This window comes from Temnothorax nylanderi, unplaced genomic scaffold, assembly GCF_030848795.1.
Source record: "Temnothorax nylanderi isolate EJ_2023f unplaced genomic scaffold, tnyl_v1.0 TNYL_tig0068_pilon, whole genome shotgun sequence".
NCBI lineage: Eukaryota > Metazoa > Arthropoda > Insecta > Hymenoptera > Formicidae > Temnothorax > Temnothorax nylanderi.
Window position 1 is genome coordinate 601,986 of NW_027249130.1, and position 14,227 is coordinate 616,212.

The 14,227-nt window shown below is 39.8% G+C and overlaps 1 protein-coding gene and 1 non-coding gene across 2 annotated transcripts in view; both read left to right on the top strand.

The window, feature by feature from the left end:
- Positions 1 to 14,227, top strand: part of Ddr (discoidin domain-containing receptor 2) — a 182,987-nt gene that overhangs the window by 102,731 nt on the left and 66,029 nt on the right. The window contains exon 4 of the mRNA XM_071708469.1: positions 4,654 to 4,756. Coding sequence (XP_071564570.1) covers positions 4,654 to 4,756 — 103 coding nt within the window. The remainder of the gene's footprint in view (positions 1 to 4,653; positions 4,757 to 14,227) is intronic.
- LOC139773782 (5S ribosomal RNA) lies at positions 588 to 707 on the top strand. The gene has a single exon (XR_011718424.1). It is a non-coding gene; the product is annotated as a 5S ribosomal RNA (ribosomal RNA).

The window sequence follows — 14,227 nt, forward strand, 5'->3', positions numbered from 1 at the left end:
GCTGATAAGGAAATTCGCGAACAAGATTCCAGTTCTTCTTGTTGCGCGAACGAAAAAGGCATAACAAGCACCGAGGATACCCGTGCGTAATAATTTTTTTTTTCCCCGGCACTGAAGCGCGTACGCAATAATACCATCCCTATATACACCTGGCCTCACCAAGGTATTGTACCCTCGTAAATGAAATGTCAGCCGCACGATGAATTAACAATACTATCTAATAGCTGCTCAGATGCAGACGAGCGAGAAGCCAGTTCATTGTGCCGATTCGTTCTGGCGTGCCGCGCTTCTGATTCGTTGTTTACCGCTCATCCGTTATATTTTTATGCAAATTAATTGTTGCTTGCAAGACGATGCTGCGTTAAATGGAAGCATTTATAAAACAGAAAATATACATTAGCTTATATTTGCAGCTCGTATTGATGTCCATAAATCTTTGCTTTATGTCATTAACAAAATGAGAGTTATTTAATGTTGTAACATTAACGATTTAACGATTCTTATGACATTTATTGCTGTATAAAAAAAAGTGAAATTTTGGGACAGAATCGTAATATAAAACTGATTATAAATAACTCACACGTCAGGGTAACGTTCATATCACGTTGTAACGTACCAGTTCTCGTCCGATCACTGAAGTCAAGCAACGTTGAGCACGGTTAGTACTTGGATGGGTGACCGCTTGGGAACACCGTGTGATGTTACCAATTTTTTTTTTTTGCATTTTGATTATTACACAGACGCGCGCTATTTAGCTTTAATATTATACTATTACTATTGCATTATATTATTAACCCCTTGATAAATAAAACATAAAACTGTCAAAATATGCGATGACAGATATACTCACGAAATAAGTACAGTGAGAGAACCAATCGCGGAAAAGCGTCAACAATAAAAAATCTTTTACACGGCTTTTTTAAGAGTGAATTTTTAAATATTTTTTTATACGCGTTTTAAATTTATAAAGTATTAAATTATCATTAGATGTATTTAAAGGTCTTCCATCCAGCATCATGCATTTCTCTAACTAATATAATTTCCATACGTTAATTAATCATTAATATTTAATTGGAATAATTAATAACATTATACAAATATTAATTATTAATTATTGACTATCGTTACTGAATATATTTGAGCTTTTGGTGAATTGGACTGTCAATCATGCCACGAATCATTGAAATCGTTCATTATCTCGCATGCTGCGTGAAAACACATCGCATCTAGGATATTCCAATATGTCAGCTTGACTTATTGCTTTGGGACATGACACTAAAGCTCGGGTTCATAGCCGTTATCGTCGTATACATTGGATATTCAATGTACACGATACGCCATGCGCGCTTGTACAAAGTACACAAATGCACAAATGATAAAATGTACAAATTACACACAGAATATATTGCACTTTTAAAATTACCATTAATACTTCACATATTACGAACAGAGACAGGGAAACGTTAACTCCACTCGAAAAACTCGAAGTAAATAGAAAAATCATCGTTTTATCTACCGATATTTTCACGCTCTTCATATTGCATATCCGTTTTGTCCGAAAAATACAATACAACGGTTGATTAACTACGACGAGCATTTCGATTGCTGGATAATTTTCGGACGCGAAACATTGGATGCACGATGCAAAGTGTGTGGCCCGCTAAATCCAGGTTAGCTCGATAATTACAGCACGGTTCATCTCAGTCGCACCGTGTCGCATTAACGGATGCAATATAAAGACGAATACTTATAGATGCAAATACGATCGAAACTGCGCGGTCTGAATAGAGAGAGGAACTTTAACATTTATTAAACAATAATTTTCACATACACATATACACACATGCGCGCGCGCGCCGCGAAAACGTAATGTAAATTTTCTCAAAACTTTCAAAATCTAGAATAGAATAGTTAATTATCGAATTTCACGCGTATCTCAGTCAATACTGCCCCTTTTTGGAACACGTTATCTTCGATCGGCATAATATATTAAAGACACAAATTAATGAAAAAGATTGACAGGTACATGTAGCGCAATCTCAACAATAATTTGAAGCATAAGTGTGTAATAATTTTTATTATTAAGTTAAAAAGGGCAATATAAAGAAAATGTAATAAAGTCTTGATAACAAAGGACAAGCACGCCAGTTTTATGACAAAAAAATGCGAAGAAGCCGGTTGATAGCGCACTGTAAAAGTCATAACTTCCATTTGTAAAATTTTTAATAAAACAGCAAACACAATGGAAGGAACTTCTGCTAAATGGACCTCGTTAAATGAATCACATGCTATTGCCAACAATTTTGCGCGCGATATATTAACTATCTCAACGCAAAGAATATTTAGCACAATCTGCGAAATGTAATTTTGTAATATTTATCTTCTTAATCTCGTCGTTTCATCCGCGCGTTTTTACAACAACAAATTTACTCTCGTTCATAATTGACATGATTGAATTTATATTTTTTATATCGCTTTTTTCTGTATTTGTAAGCATCATGTGATACACTGAATACAAATATCGAATTGTTTAGCTGCCATTCACTTGATTGAATGTTTATCAGATTCTCCCAGTTGGGCAGGATTTTTAGTTCATTGATTTCGCTCGCTCGAATGAATTTTTGTCTGCCTTTTCAGAATCCTCTTGACACTCTACTTAAAAGCTACTAAAATTGATATACGTGATAAAGATGTGGATTTTTGTTATCGATTGCGATGTAATTACAAAAGACTTATAAACGCGCTCGACATCTTTGAAGCGTATCGAACGCAGATTTTAGTCGCGCTACCGCAACACGTCGAACCAGGTTTCACCGGTATAATGGATGGTAGGTGAAACGTAGGGGACAGTTACAAACACAAACGAAGTTTTGTTCGCCGTAATGCCGGCTCATGGAGACCATGGCCGGGCCGGTAGTAGCTCCGGAGGCCAGGCTAATCCCACGTCCGCTGCATTCTGCAGTTTTGAAACTTTCCACCGTAACTGCAGTACCGTATAGTTTAAGCGTAGCGCGACGTCGGCGTCGCACGCGCGCGACAAGCTATATACCGGACCGGGCTCTGACTCCCGCGGATTCGAAAATTTATCATGTCCCACATATATATATATACGCGGACATTGTCACCGGGCGGTGGCCATTGCCAGTTGATATTCCTGCAATCGATTTTTCGGTCGCGGTGACGTCGCGCTGACATTTCATACAAACGGCGAAAAAAAGATATCGGAAAACGCCGTTTTATTGTCATTTCGCGCGAATAATCGGCAGTGTTTATGCATTATTTTATACGAATATCTCTCGTCTCTCCGACGTTTCCGTTTCACGGATGTCGAAACGAGAATAGAAAGAATGCCCGTGTCTACATCGAATCAAAATGCCAATAAGATGTTTTGAATGAAACTTTATTCTTATGTGCTTTTTACCAACATTTGTCTCGTAACGGCAAAACGAGAAAAAAGTCGGTCATATCGAATATGTCATATTAACTATAATAGACATTCTACATTATTACATTATAACTCGGACATATCATTTTATTTGTGATCGTGAAAATAGCCACTGACTTCCGGAGAAAAAAGAAATCGGAAAATAGAGGTGACGCGAGCATACTCGCCACGATTGTAAATTGCTTCTCGTGTGTACCCAGCGGAATACGAAGTCGCATGTTTGTGGCGACCGGCCGCGGCGTTTCCAAGGATTTCGTTGCAGAATTTGCACATCTCTGCGATATAGTGCTGTTAGTGGCGGACGAGATTGTTGAAAACGAAAGCACGCCAAAATAAAATCGTCGAGAATCTTTGACGGCAAATGGAAATGCAAATACGTAGAATTAACTATTCAATAATATGATTTGCTAAGGCTGAATCCTCGCGGGAATAATCTATTATGTCACCTCCCATCTTCTACTCGAAGTTTTCATTTTAATAATTTGATAAATAAGGAAGAACTCTAGATAATGAAATTAATAAGTTATAAGTAAAAAGAGGCTTTGAGAGTTCAACGCGGTTGACGGTGCCTAAGTTAATGGTTTCAATCTTGTATGATGAAAGTTGGTTGTTTGTTGCCTCCTGATCTCAGTCACCGTTTGACAGAGAGGGAAATGACAACATTTGGAATCAGGACTGTCTTTTTAAGTGCACCATTGTCTCAATTGTAACGGCGTTCTCTATTTACAAATTGTATTGTTTCTTGGTGTTTCTTACCACACGGCTTCAATGCTTATTCTCGCGTTCTCTGAGCTGGTAGGTGAATTTTTTTAATTTAAATTATGACTGTCATTTTGATTTAATCATATAATAAATTATTGTTAGCTATAAGTTTTATTTAGATTTCCTCGCAGAAAATTACACTATTTTTAGGCCATCAATTTTTAAAGTTACTCATCATTGAAGTTACTTATTTCTCGTCGGAGAAAGTAAGATTATTTTGATTAAATTGTTACCGGATCGCTGAAGATAACGCAGCCGAAATGTCCGATTTATAATTATGTATCCTAGTTATTAAAGATCGATATCACGTTAACTTATGCGCCATCAACCGCGCCATCAACTCTCAAAGTCCCTTTCAACTTGTTCATTTTCATTTTAATGCGCGACGTTAACGAAATGAAGATTGATATTGCATTTTGTCCAATGCCATCGTGAATTGTTTCCAGGACAATGCACTACAGCGTTGGGCATGGAGAGCGGAGAAATCCCTGATGAAGACATCTCGGCGAGTTCTATGTACGATCCCAGCCTCGGACCGAAACATGCCAGGTAAGAGAACAATCGTATCACGAAACTGCCGTCAAGTAAGTCGACTATTTTGGTATATCTCAGAGAAACGAATATCCGGCTTTTGTAATCATCGAGTCCGTTTATTCTCATAGCGGTTTTCCATTATCCTCTTATCATATTTTCTCGATAGAAAATTCGAATACTTATTTTTCATAATAATTGCAAATTCTGTTATTGAAATTTATAATTTCGTATTTCTGTTTTCTCATACAATTTTACTTTATCGTACCCTTTTATTTCTTCATGTTATAAAAAATGGCTGGATATATTTCCATTAAATTTGGAATGTACATTTGAAGCGGTTAGTTTAAAAAATATAAGAAACAAAAACTTATACATTTAATTAAAAAGTAAAATGATTTTTCTTTCTTGCACTTTTTAATTAATTAAAAAATTATGGTTTATCTCAAAAGAGATTTTAAGATAAAATATAACGTAACACACACATATATGTGTCACGCGTCTCATGTAAAAATTAAATTAGGTAATTGCCATTCGCATCACGCCGTATTATCGAAATTCTTTTAACCTCGCGCAATGTAAATCGCGTGACACGAAAGAATGTCTCTCGCGCAATGGCATTAGCGAATCTGCTACATGGTTCACTTTATTTCTTATTACAACACCGAGATTAAAATCACTAACTAGTACGGCGTTTGCGTTCCGCGCCTTAGGTGTATTAAAATTTTAAATAACATGCGGCCTCAAAAGCACGGTTGTAAAACTTTGTTATCAAGAAACGAATGGTGATAGCGGAAGAATGTAGAGGTGTGGAAAACCTTTCGATTTGTTCGCGCAGTAAATGGTAAATTAATTTTACGAGCATCGTTATTATTCTTCTCGCTCATGCATGATGACGATCTTTTAACCGCATTCATTTATTTATCAATAATTATGATTTATGAAAACTATAATCATGAAATTTTTATACTCATAATATACCTATTTCTTGAGAAATACGAAAAGTAAACATTGTAAAACAAAGATAGTCATGCGTCTCACAGGATAGTCATGAATATTCTAATCGATCCATAAATAATAATCTATAATCAGTAACGAAGCTGAAGAAATTAAGATCGATCGTTTTGATTAAATTGGAGGATTATCATCCGCGATTAGTACGTATAGTCTCTTCACACTCCCATCATTAACAACGAGTTTCCTATCCCGAACACATAGACCGCAGAAGCGAGCTGTGTGCCGAACGGATCGATCTCGTCAACGATACGCGACAATTTACGGTAGGCTCTTTGCGCCCACATGACACGATCTCTGATAATAACCGGTTTCGTGTTTCGATACCCTCGTTAGGGTGCCATCAAAAACAACGTCGATGATAACAAAAAAAAAAGAGAGCAAGATACTTTTTGGAAGACCGTCGCGGTGAGATCGCTCGTCTATCGTAGGCCACGCTTGGCAATTAAAAAATTTTAATTAAATCGCCGTACGCGCGAGACCGATCAGCCGTGACGTTTTAATTAACGATCTACTCCGTAAATCAAAAAGCGGCCTATGCGGCTGCATATTTCGAGGTAGATAGCCCTTGCTGGAGAGTTACGTCCTTCGAGCAAGTCGTTACCGGAGAGTTTCGGCGGGATACACAGCCGCGCACACAAGTCCGGCACGATGTAACGCGCGGGGTATAGAGTGGTAGTGGCCGAAAGGGGGTCGACGGCGACGGCGGCGGCCGCGGCGGTAGAAGGGGTTTGCGCGCTCGACCCCTACAAATTACCTCCAATTTCGTGTAAATTCCTCGTGCCTGCGTCAGCATAATACCTGTATTAGAACGCCCGGCTCCGGCTCTTAGGTGGCAATAAATCTGTATTAGAGCAAGGCGCCGCTCCCACTCGCAAAAGGGGTACGACACCCGGGACCGGTTAATTTTTCAGGACCGTGATTCGTCCGCCATGTTGTCTGCGATGTTATTCACCACGTTCCAATGGACGCTACCAAATATCCTCTGTTTCTTTTTTTTAATTTAAATTTTTTGTTGAACTCCGTTTTCTTTATATTACACTTCTTTTATACTTCTATTTCTCTCACATTACTCTCAATGTAGACCACTAATGTTTATATGAATATCGTGATAGAAAATTATATACATATAAGTGATATTACATAGATTTATTATTTTATTGGAATATATATAATTTTTTATTATATTAATTTAAATTTTTTGTTAAATTTGTTTTCTTTATTACACTTCCTTTATAACTTCTATTTCTCTCACATTATTCAACATAGATCGCTAATTTTTATATGAATATCGTGATAAAAAATTATATACACATAAGTAACATCATTACATGGATTTATTATTTTATTGGAATATACATAAATTTTTTATTATATTCTTTTTTATATTGCATGAAATATTTCGTATATATATATTACGAAACAATATAAAAATAGTTTACCTGAGAAAAGATCCTAATACGATTAGAGAGTTAGCATCGCGAGGACGGCGAACGTATCAGCCGTAACTATCAATTGCGATTGTATAATTGGAGGATTCCCGGTTCTCGTTGGTAATCACTTTGGAAGCTCTCATCGCGATAAAATCTTTTCGGTGTCACGAAGCGCGAGGGTGTTCGAGCGAAGACACTTGCGGTGTGTTTCACGAGCATCTAGCCTTAAATCTAGTTTCAGCCGCGATATAGAGTTCAGTAACTGATGCTTATCGCGATATACGCGTGTTATCGCGCCGGGATCCGCGATAACGCGAAATGCATCATGCACGCCAACGCACGATTATAATTACAGATGAAAGATAGATTTCCATTATGAGAGGTCGCGGGGACTGCCCCCTAGAGGGGCAAAGGGACTCGAGATAAGATATTGCCTCGCCGTGTGCTACTCCGGCGGAATATGATACAATGTTATACAACGTAGCGTTAAAGTACCGCATTTCAAAGTACATGTAGTCGGGTTCTCGGGCGGTAACGAAATTGCATCGTATATTTTATTAGAGAGGGTTTGCGCGACAAGGCAGCCCCCGCAACATTTTAAGGTCATTGTTATATCCATTCCGCCAGACGGATAAGTAGGATATACGTGGTAAATAAATGTGAAAACGTAATTACGTTTGTCATCCGGGCGGTAGTGCTTTTCGCGAGTCAATTAGTTCCGCGCGACGTTTCGTTTCTTCGTAAACTCGCGCTCGGTTAAACAACGCGTAAACCATTCAGCTGTTTCACGATTCTGCATTCTTGCTTATATTAACTTGAAGTGTTGAGGCTTATCATATGAAACCACATTCGCTTTAGCTTTTAATATACGTTTTACGTAGTCATGATCAGTGTACAGTGGCAACGTCCGCGTAAGTAACGACAACGGGGGCAGACAATGGAGGTGCAGGCAGTGTACAAAATACAAAAGCACGAAGGAAGTCGGGACGGCGCGAGAAAGCGCGTCCACGCACAAAAGAGACACGATCGATAAAGGCCCGGACGGAAAAGTGGACGAGCACATGCCGTGGTACGTGTAACGAAAAAGTTTTTCGTTTTCGTGTATGTGGTGCCGATGGCCATTCGTATCGCTTTAGAGTTGGCACGAAAAGGAGGCGTACGAGGTGGCAGGCAGCTCGATGTAAGAGGCGATGGGAGGACGTGGAACGAGGGACGACGAGGGGGGACGAGAGAGACGGCGGAAGAAAAAACGGATACGAAGTAAGGGAGTGCGAAGACCCCAGAGGCGTGACAAGCCGAAATCTTCGACGCGCGAAGGAGCTATAGGTGTAGGAGGGTGAGGAATCGCCGGGTAAAGGGGGGAGAGGGGGCTAGAATCACGCGGACATAAACTGTCCTACGCCGTTACATGTGCTTTCAGCAGCCGAAGCCGAGGAAAAATGGGTGGCCATATTCTCCTAGCCTTCGAGCCTGGCTATCTTCCACTTTGTTACGATTCGAAAACCCCCGTGCCTCCGGTAGCTCTCTCGTTTCGGTGATTTATGTAACACCGCCTCCTCCCTCGGTATCTTCGCCCGTTTTTTCTCGCGTTTGTATCGCTCGAGCAAGTACGCCTCCGCCGTAGCCGTCGTCGTCGTCGTCGTCGTCGTCGCCGTCGTCGTCGTCGTCGTCTGATGAAATAGGCACTTGGCTGCATCGTATCGCGCCACCGGAAATGTGCCGCGCATTTCGTGGCTTAGGCCTCGCCGCTCGCGTGACGATGTGCTTTCGTGGTATAAATCTTCGGGAGGGTTTCGAGGGTACCCCCGCCTTGAGCAGCGACCGACTCCGTCTTACGGCGCTGATATCTAATTCCGGTCGTCCGTTTCTCTGGAACCCGGGCCAAGAACAGGAATTCTTTTGATAACGAAGCAAGCATTCCGCGCGACGCGCTGTATTTATATGCAACGTGCGCAAAACATACTCCTTGGCGTGATGACGTATGCCGAGGAGAAACCATGAAGAATAATTCAAAAATCAACACGATCGTTTCAAAGAAGAGATTGCGCAGAGATATTTCTTCCATATTTCTCCTCGATAAAAGCATATACATGTATATTTATACGATATTTATTTATTCAAACGATATGATTAATATTTTTTCTATACATAATACAATATCATAACTTTGGAAATCATATTTTTTACTCCAGAGACATGATATTTATCATTGAGATTTAATAAATAATGATTTCTGTGAATTATCTCGACCTTCTCAGATTTTAGAAGTTTTTCTTCTTCTACTACTTCCATTAGCTATGGATCTTTTCATTGATGTAACACTCATTACTTAACGACCCAAAGATTTTCCTTGTGTAGAATGATTTGGTTTAAAGCGGATGAAGTAAGAAGAAAAGACAAACTATCCCTCGCAGTCGAATTGATAACAATCGCAGAAAACTTTTGTCCTCGCTGCATTAACATAGTCGTTAAAATACAACTAGGTCGCCGCGAAGATTATGTCTTATTAATTCATCTGTTTGTGGTGAAGGTTCCATATTTCAATCGTCTTTCACAGCGGAGCACATTAATGCCGCGCAACCTCGAAAGTTCGCATTTTAAGCGAATCCACGATTTTTTTCTCGAACGCATGCCTCTTCGACAAAAAGTTATTTGTTAAGAATTCTGCCAACTTCTTTCCGCGGATACATCTGATGATCGTACGAAAATATCTTGCATCTCGCGTCTCTTTTAAAATATCAGTGCAGAAGGCGGTATCGCGATATCGAATTCCCATGGAGAAGTTCGGCAGTCGATCTGCCTCAGAGAGATATTATTCTGTCCTATGCGAATCGGGGGAGAACGTGGCGATAACGAAAATCTATTTCGCCGCTTCCACGTTCCGTGTCGAGCGTGTGAACGTTGCTCCCTATATTTAGCCGCACACACGAATGATGCCGCGTGCATGAACACCTGCACCGTCGCACGTAATACACATATATCCGCGCGACGTAGATATATATATATATATATATATATATATATATATATGCATTTATGTGCATACGATACCTCAGTATGCGTGCGTGTACACGGGCGCGATTTTCAGTCCCCGATTCATCGAATATCAGCGACGTTGACATATCGGGGCTTCCTATCTCTCTCTCTATTCCTCATACTGTCAGGAAATCGTGAGCAACCGAAACGAATTCTCCGTTAACGATCGCGGAGATTCGCCCATGAAATCGTCATTGATACGCGCGGGCGTGACTCACCTTTCAAATTTTCACGGGCGCGCTTGATTTGACAAGTATATTCAAATTTTCCCATCAGCTTTCGCGAACATCGGCGCGTAAATGCACATTTTCTGATCGCTCGCTTCGTATAGCGAGCTTATTTATTTCTCTCTGTGGGAAAGGGTAGTTAGAAGATCGCGCGATATACTCTGCACCTGATAAAGCAATTCATACTTTTCACCGTGATATCAGAAAACGTACATTTCCACGTTTAGTATTATTATTGTGGTATTAAAAAATTTAAAAATTACACATATTAAACCGAAAATATCTCTAGCGATAATACGGTGCTAAGAAATCCTCACCGTTGAATATCTTTACTGATAGATACATCATAGCGAAACAAGACTTAGGCTTAGCAGTAGTATACCATAAACTTGATTCTGAAGTTGTTATACGCTGAAAGTGTATTACATCGTATTGTCCCATGGAAAAAGAATTATATGACGTGACATGACAAGCCGGACTAGCCAGAAAGCGTATCTTTCAAAAATATTATATCTAATTGATAAAATATAGCTTTATAATCGCAGATAGATTTAGTCGCACGTACAATTTTTTATAAAAATGTAATTTTTTTACTTTTCCGAGGCGCATGTTTCAATATTTGCAAGAAAACATATTTTTATATTTTTTCGATAATAGTTATTAACGAGTATTGATCAGACGTACACGTATGACGACATTTGTTAAAACAATGTTGGCCAAAATATAAAAATACAGGTACCCTTATTCGTTAGCGACGGACTCGATTTTTCATATACGTACATCGTGCGCTGGCGCTGTTAGAGGGAACTTTCCAGTTCTCGTTGTTCCGAAAAATCACGAAACTCTCTCTCTAACGACCGCCGAGCGCCGCCCGCGCGGGATATCGATACATTCGCTACATGACTCGAAGTTTTAGATTCGTTGACAACGCCGAATTCTGTCAGTGTAGCGTAGCGCAACGAAAAAACGTTGGGTCGCTTAACATGACCCGCGAGACAAATATTCGCCCCGAGATAGTTTCCGGTCGAGTCGACGGCGAATTGTGCGGGCTGTCTGCGCTGAAATATGATCGCCCAGACAATTTTCATCGCCATTCTGGACGCCATGCCGTACAGAGGTTTTGTAGAAAAGTTTCTAAATTGTTGCGGATATTAATGTTCCCTTGTTCTCCGTTGCGATATAGAATCGTCGGAGGATTAATCAAATTGTTATTATTTATGCGACGTACAACGCGCTTTGTAGAACTTGGGTCATCATGCGGCCGAGATTCGCAGTAATGATAGAAAATTTCCGATGTTAAACGAGGAGAGTCAAGACTCAATTCTCAACTCTATATCGTAATACGTAGAAATTGTATATAGAAATATACCTACAGAAGTAGGAATACAATACAGGCCGACACCGTTTTATATGATAATCCTTATCTCGTATATAGAGAATGTTGCGAAATATACGACCGCACTCTAGCGGTCGAAACATTTTAATTATCTCAGGAGAAATTCAAATGTTGATACCGTCGTATAACTTAAATAGCCCCCTCACGGCCCATCTTTACGGTCCCAGCCGCGAATAATAATTCAACTGACGCGGGGTATATTAGCACGGAGAATACACGACAATGAAACACATCATCTCATGTCATTTTGCGCCGTAAAGAGAAATATACGAGGCACATTACCGGACCCGGCTTTAAAAGAGAGTGATCAAGCGCCGTCGAAGCGTCGAAAATGGGATTGTACCATTTGCAGATTGAGTTTGACTCCTCGAAGGCGTCTCCCGTGGGATCGACCCGGATGTATCCTGACTCTCCCTCCCATTTGCTCGCGTTAAGCAAGGGCGACAAGATAAGGTGATGCGGTATTATAAATGTATATGCCAGTACCGCTTTATCTCAGTTATCGCTCTTGATGCTCAGACTATGAAAAAAGGCCCTCGATTGACGTGGTTGGAGCTAACGTGCATACAGTAGCTATTGTGAAAGACAGAAAAGAGAGAACATCTTACATTAATGGAAGATTGGTAGTAAAAATAGAGACCACGAGAGAAGATAGGAGCTGCATGTAATTTATATAATGCAACGGCTGCCATTAAATTTAAACGACGACTTTATATACGTCGTTAACACTTATCAGATATTTTCTTATTATTAGATGGCAGATGTTTTATATTGAAAGTATTGAAATGACTTAAATTTTAATTATAAATGCAGTTGACATATCGCATTAGTTTTAATATAATATTACAATGTTGTTGGAGAAAACAAACGTTGGAAAAGTTCTCAGAACGAATGGCGCGCAAAGCAGTCGCGTTGGAATGTTAATTTAGATTATTTTAATCAAAAAATACAAAGTATCTTAATTTAACCGTTTTAATTGGAAAATTTTAATGAAGCTTATATTTTAAAGAAATCCAGAATAGATTGAGATAATGGAAATCAGAGAAGCCTTTTAAATAATATAATTTTACTCGGAATTGTATATTCGCTTTTTAATTAAATTATACCCAACGGAAGCTTATTGATTGGCTGTAGAATCAATACAGATGCTCTTTTAAGATTGAGTCGCAAATTAAATTGTGCGGCAATACTTTGGTAGTATTTAAAATTATTTTAATCGGATGACTGGCCCTTTCTGTTTCAGGAAAAATTAGCCTCTCGCTATTTTACATATCTTATATTTTTCAACAGCGAAATATCATTGCGTTAATAAAATACCTATGTTAACTTCTTCTTTACTATGCCACTCGCGTAAAATCGCGATTAGCCAACGCAAGCCTAATCCCGTGCTTACTTCGAGGTCTGCTTGCAAACGGCGTATCGTCCATAAAATTCTTCGGCGCGGTTCATGAGCTTTCGCGTTCCGAGATTGGTGATCTTCCTCGGCGCGGAATAATAACGCGGCACGATTCGCGCAGCACTCTCCCGAACGTTCCTGTGATTCGGGAACGTTTTAATATCGATGGCTCGACATTCCGGGCTCGTATGGTACCATCTCGGCCCCTATCCATCGCCCGTTCTTTCCAGCGATGGTGCTGTCCGTTCGCTTCGATCACGCGGGCGCGTACGGAAAAAGGGAAAATGCTCGCGCCCGCGTAAAATCGGACAGGCCAGCTGGAATTTTCACGGATCATTTAGCTGATGGCATATTCGGCAGCAGCATTCCCGGCATATTCGATAACAATGCCCGCAAGCTTGGAAGATAGGGAGGTACGATGTCTATGTGTGTACGGACGAACGCGCGAATACGCGGAATATGCGTCGTTCTTTCTCACATCGGCACGTTATAACCCGGCTGCTGGTAGAGCGTGTCTATGTGCGCTCGCTGCAGATGCAGTCCATGATAGTCCTACACGTTATCTGTAAAGCTCGATCAAGCGAATGAACCGTGAGGATCAGGTCTCCTGTGAACTCGTTCCGGTATTGGCACATAAGGTCAGAGTTCGATCTGCACGAATACTTTCACAACGCGTAGGCGACATTTCTTTAACTGATAAATTTACTTTACCTTAATCTGCGGTAACGGCAAATAAAGATTGTGGATGGCGCGATATAGGAAGGTGAAAACTTAATTATTCGAGATATACAGAAAATATATGTAAATTTTTAGCATGCACACAAATGCAAGTATAACACGTAAACTATCGTATATAATATCTCGTGCAATGTAGGCGCATAAGTAAGAAGAATAAAAAGTTACGATTATTTTTTACTGCATCCGTTTAGATTATATGTCAAATGATAATACAATATTAACTTGAAGAGGGATATCTTTCATCATGTT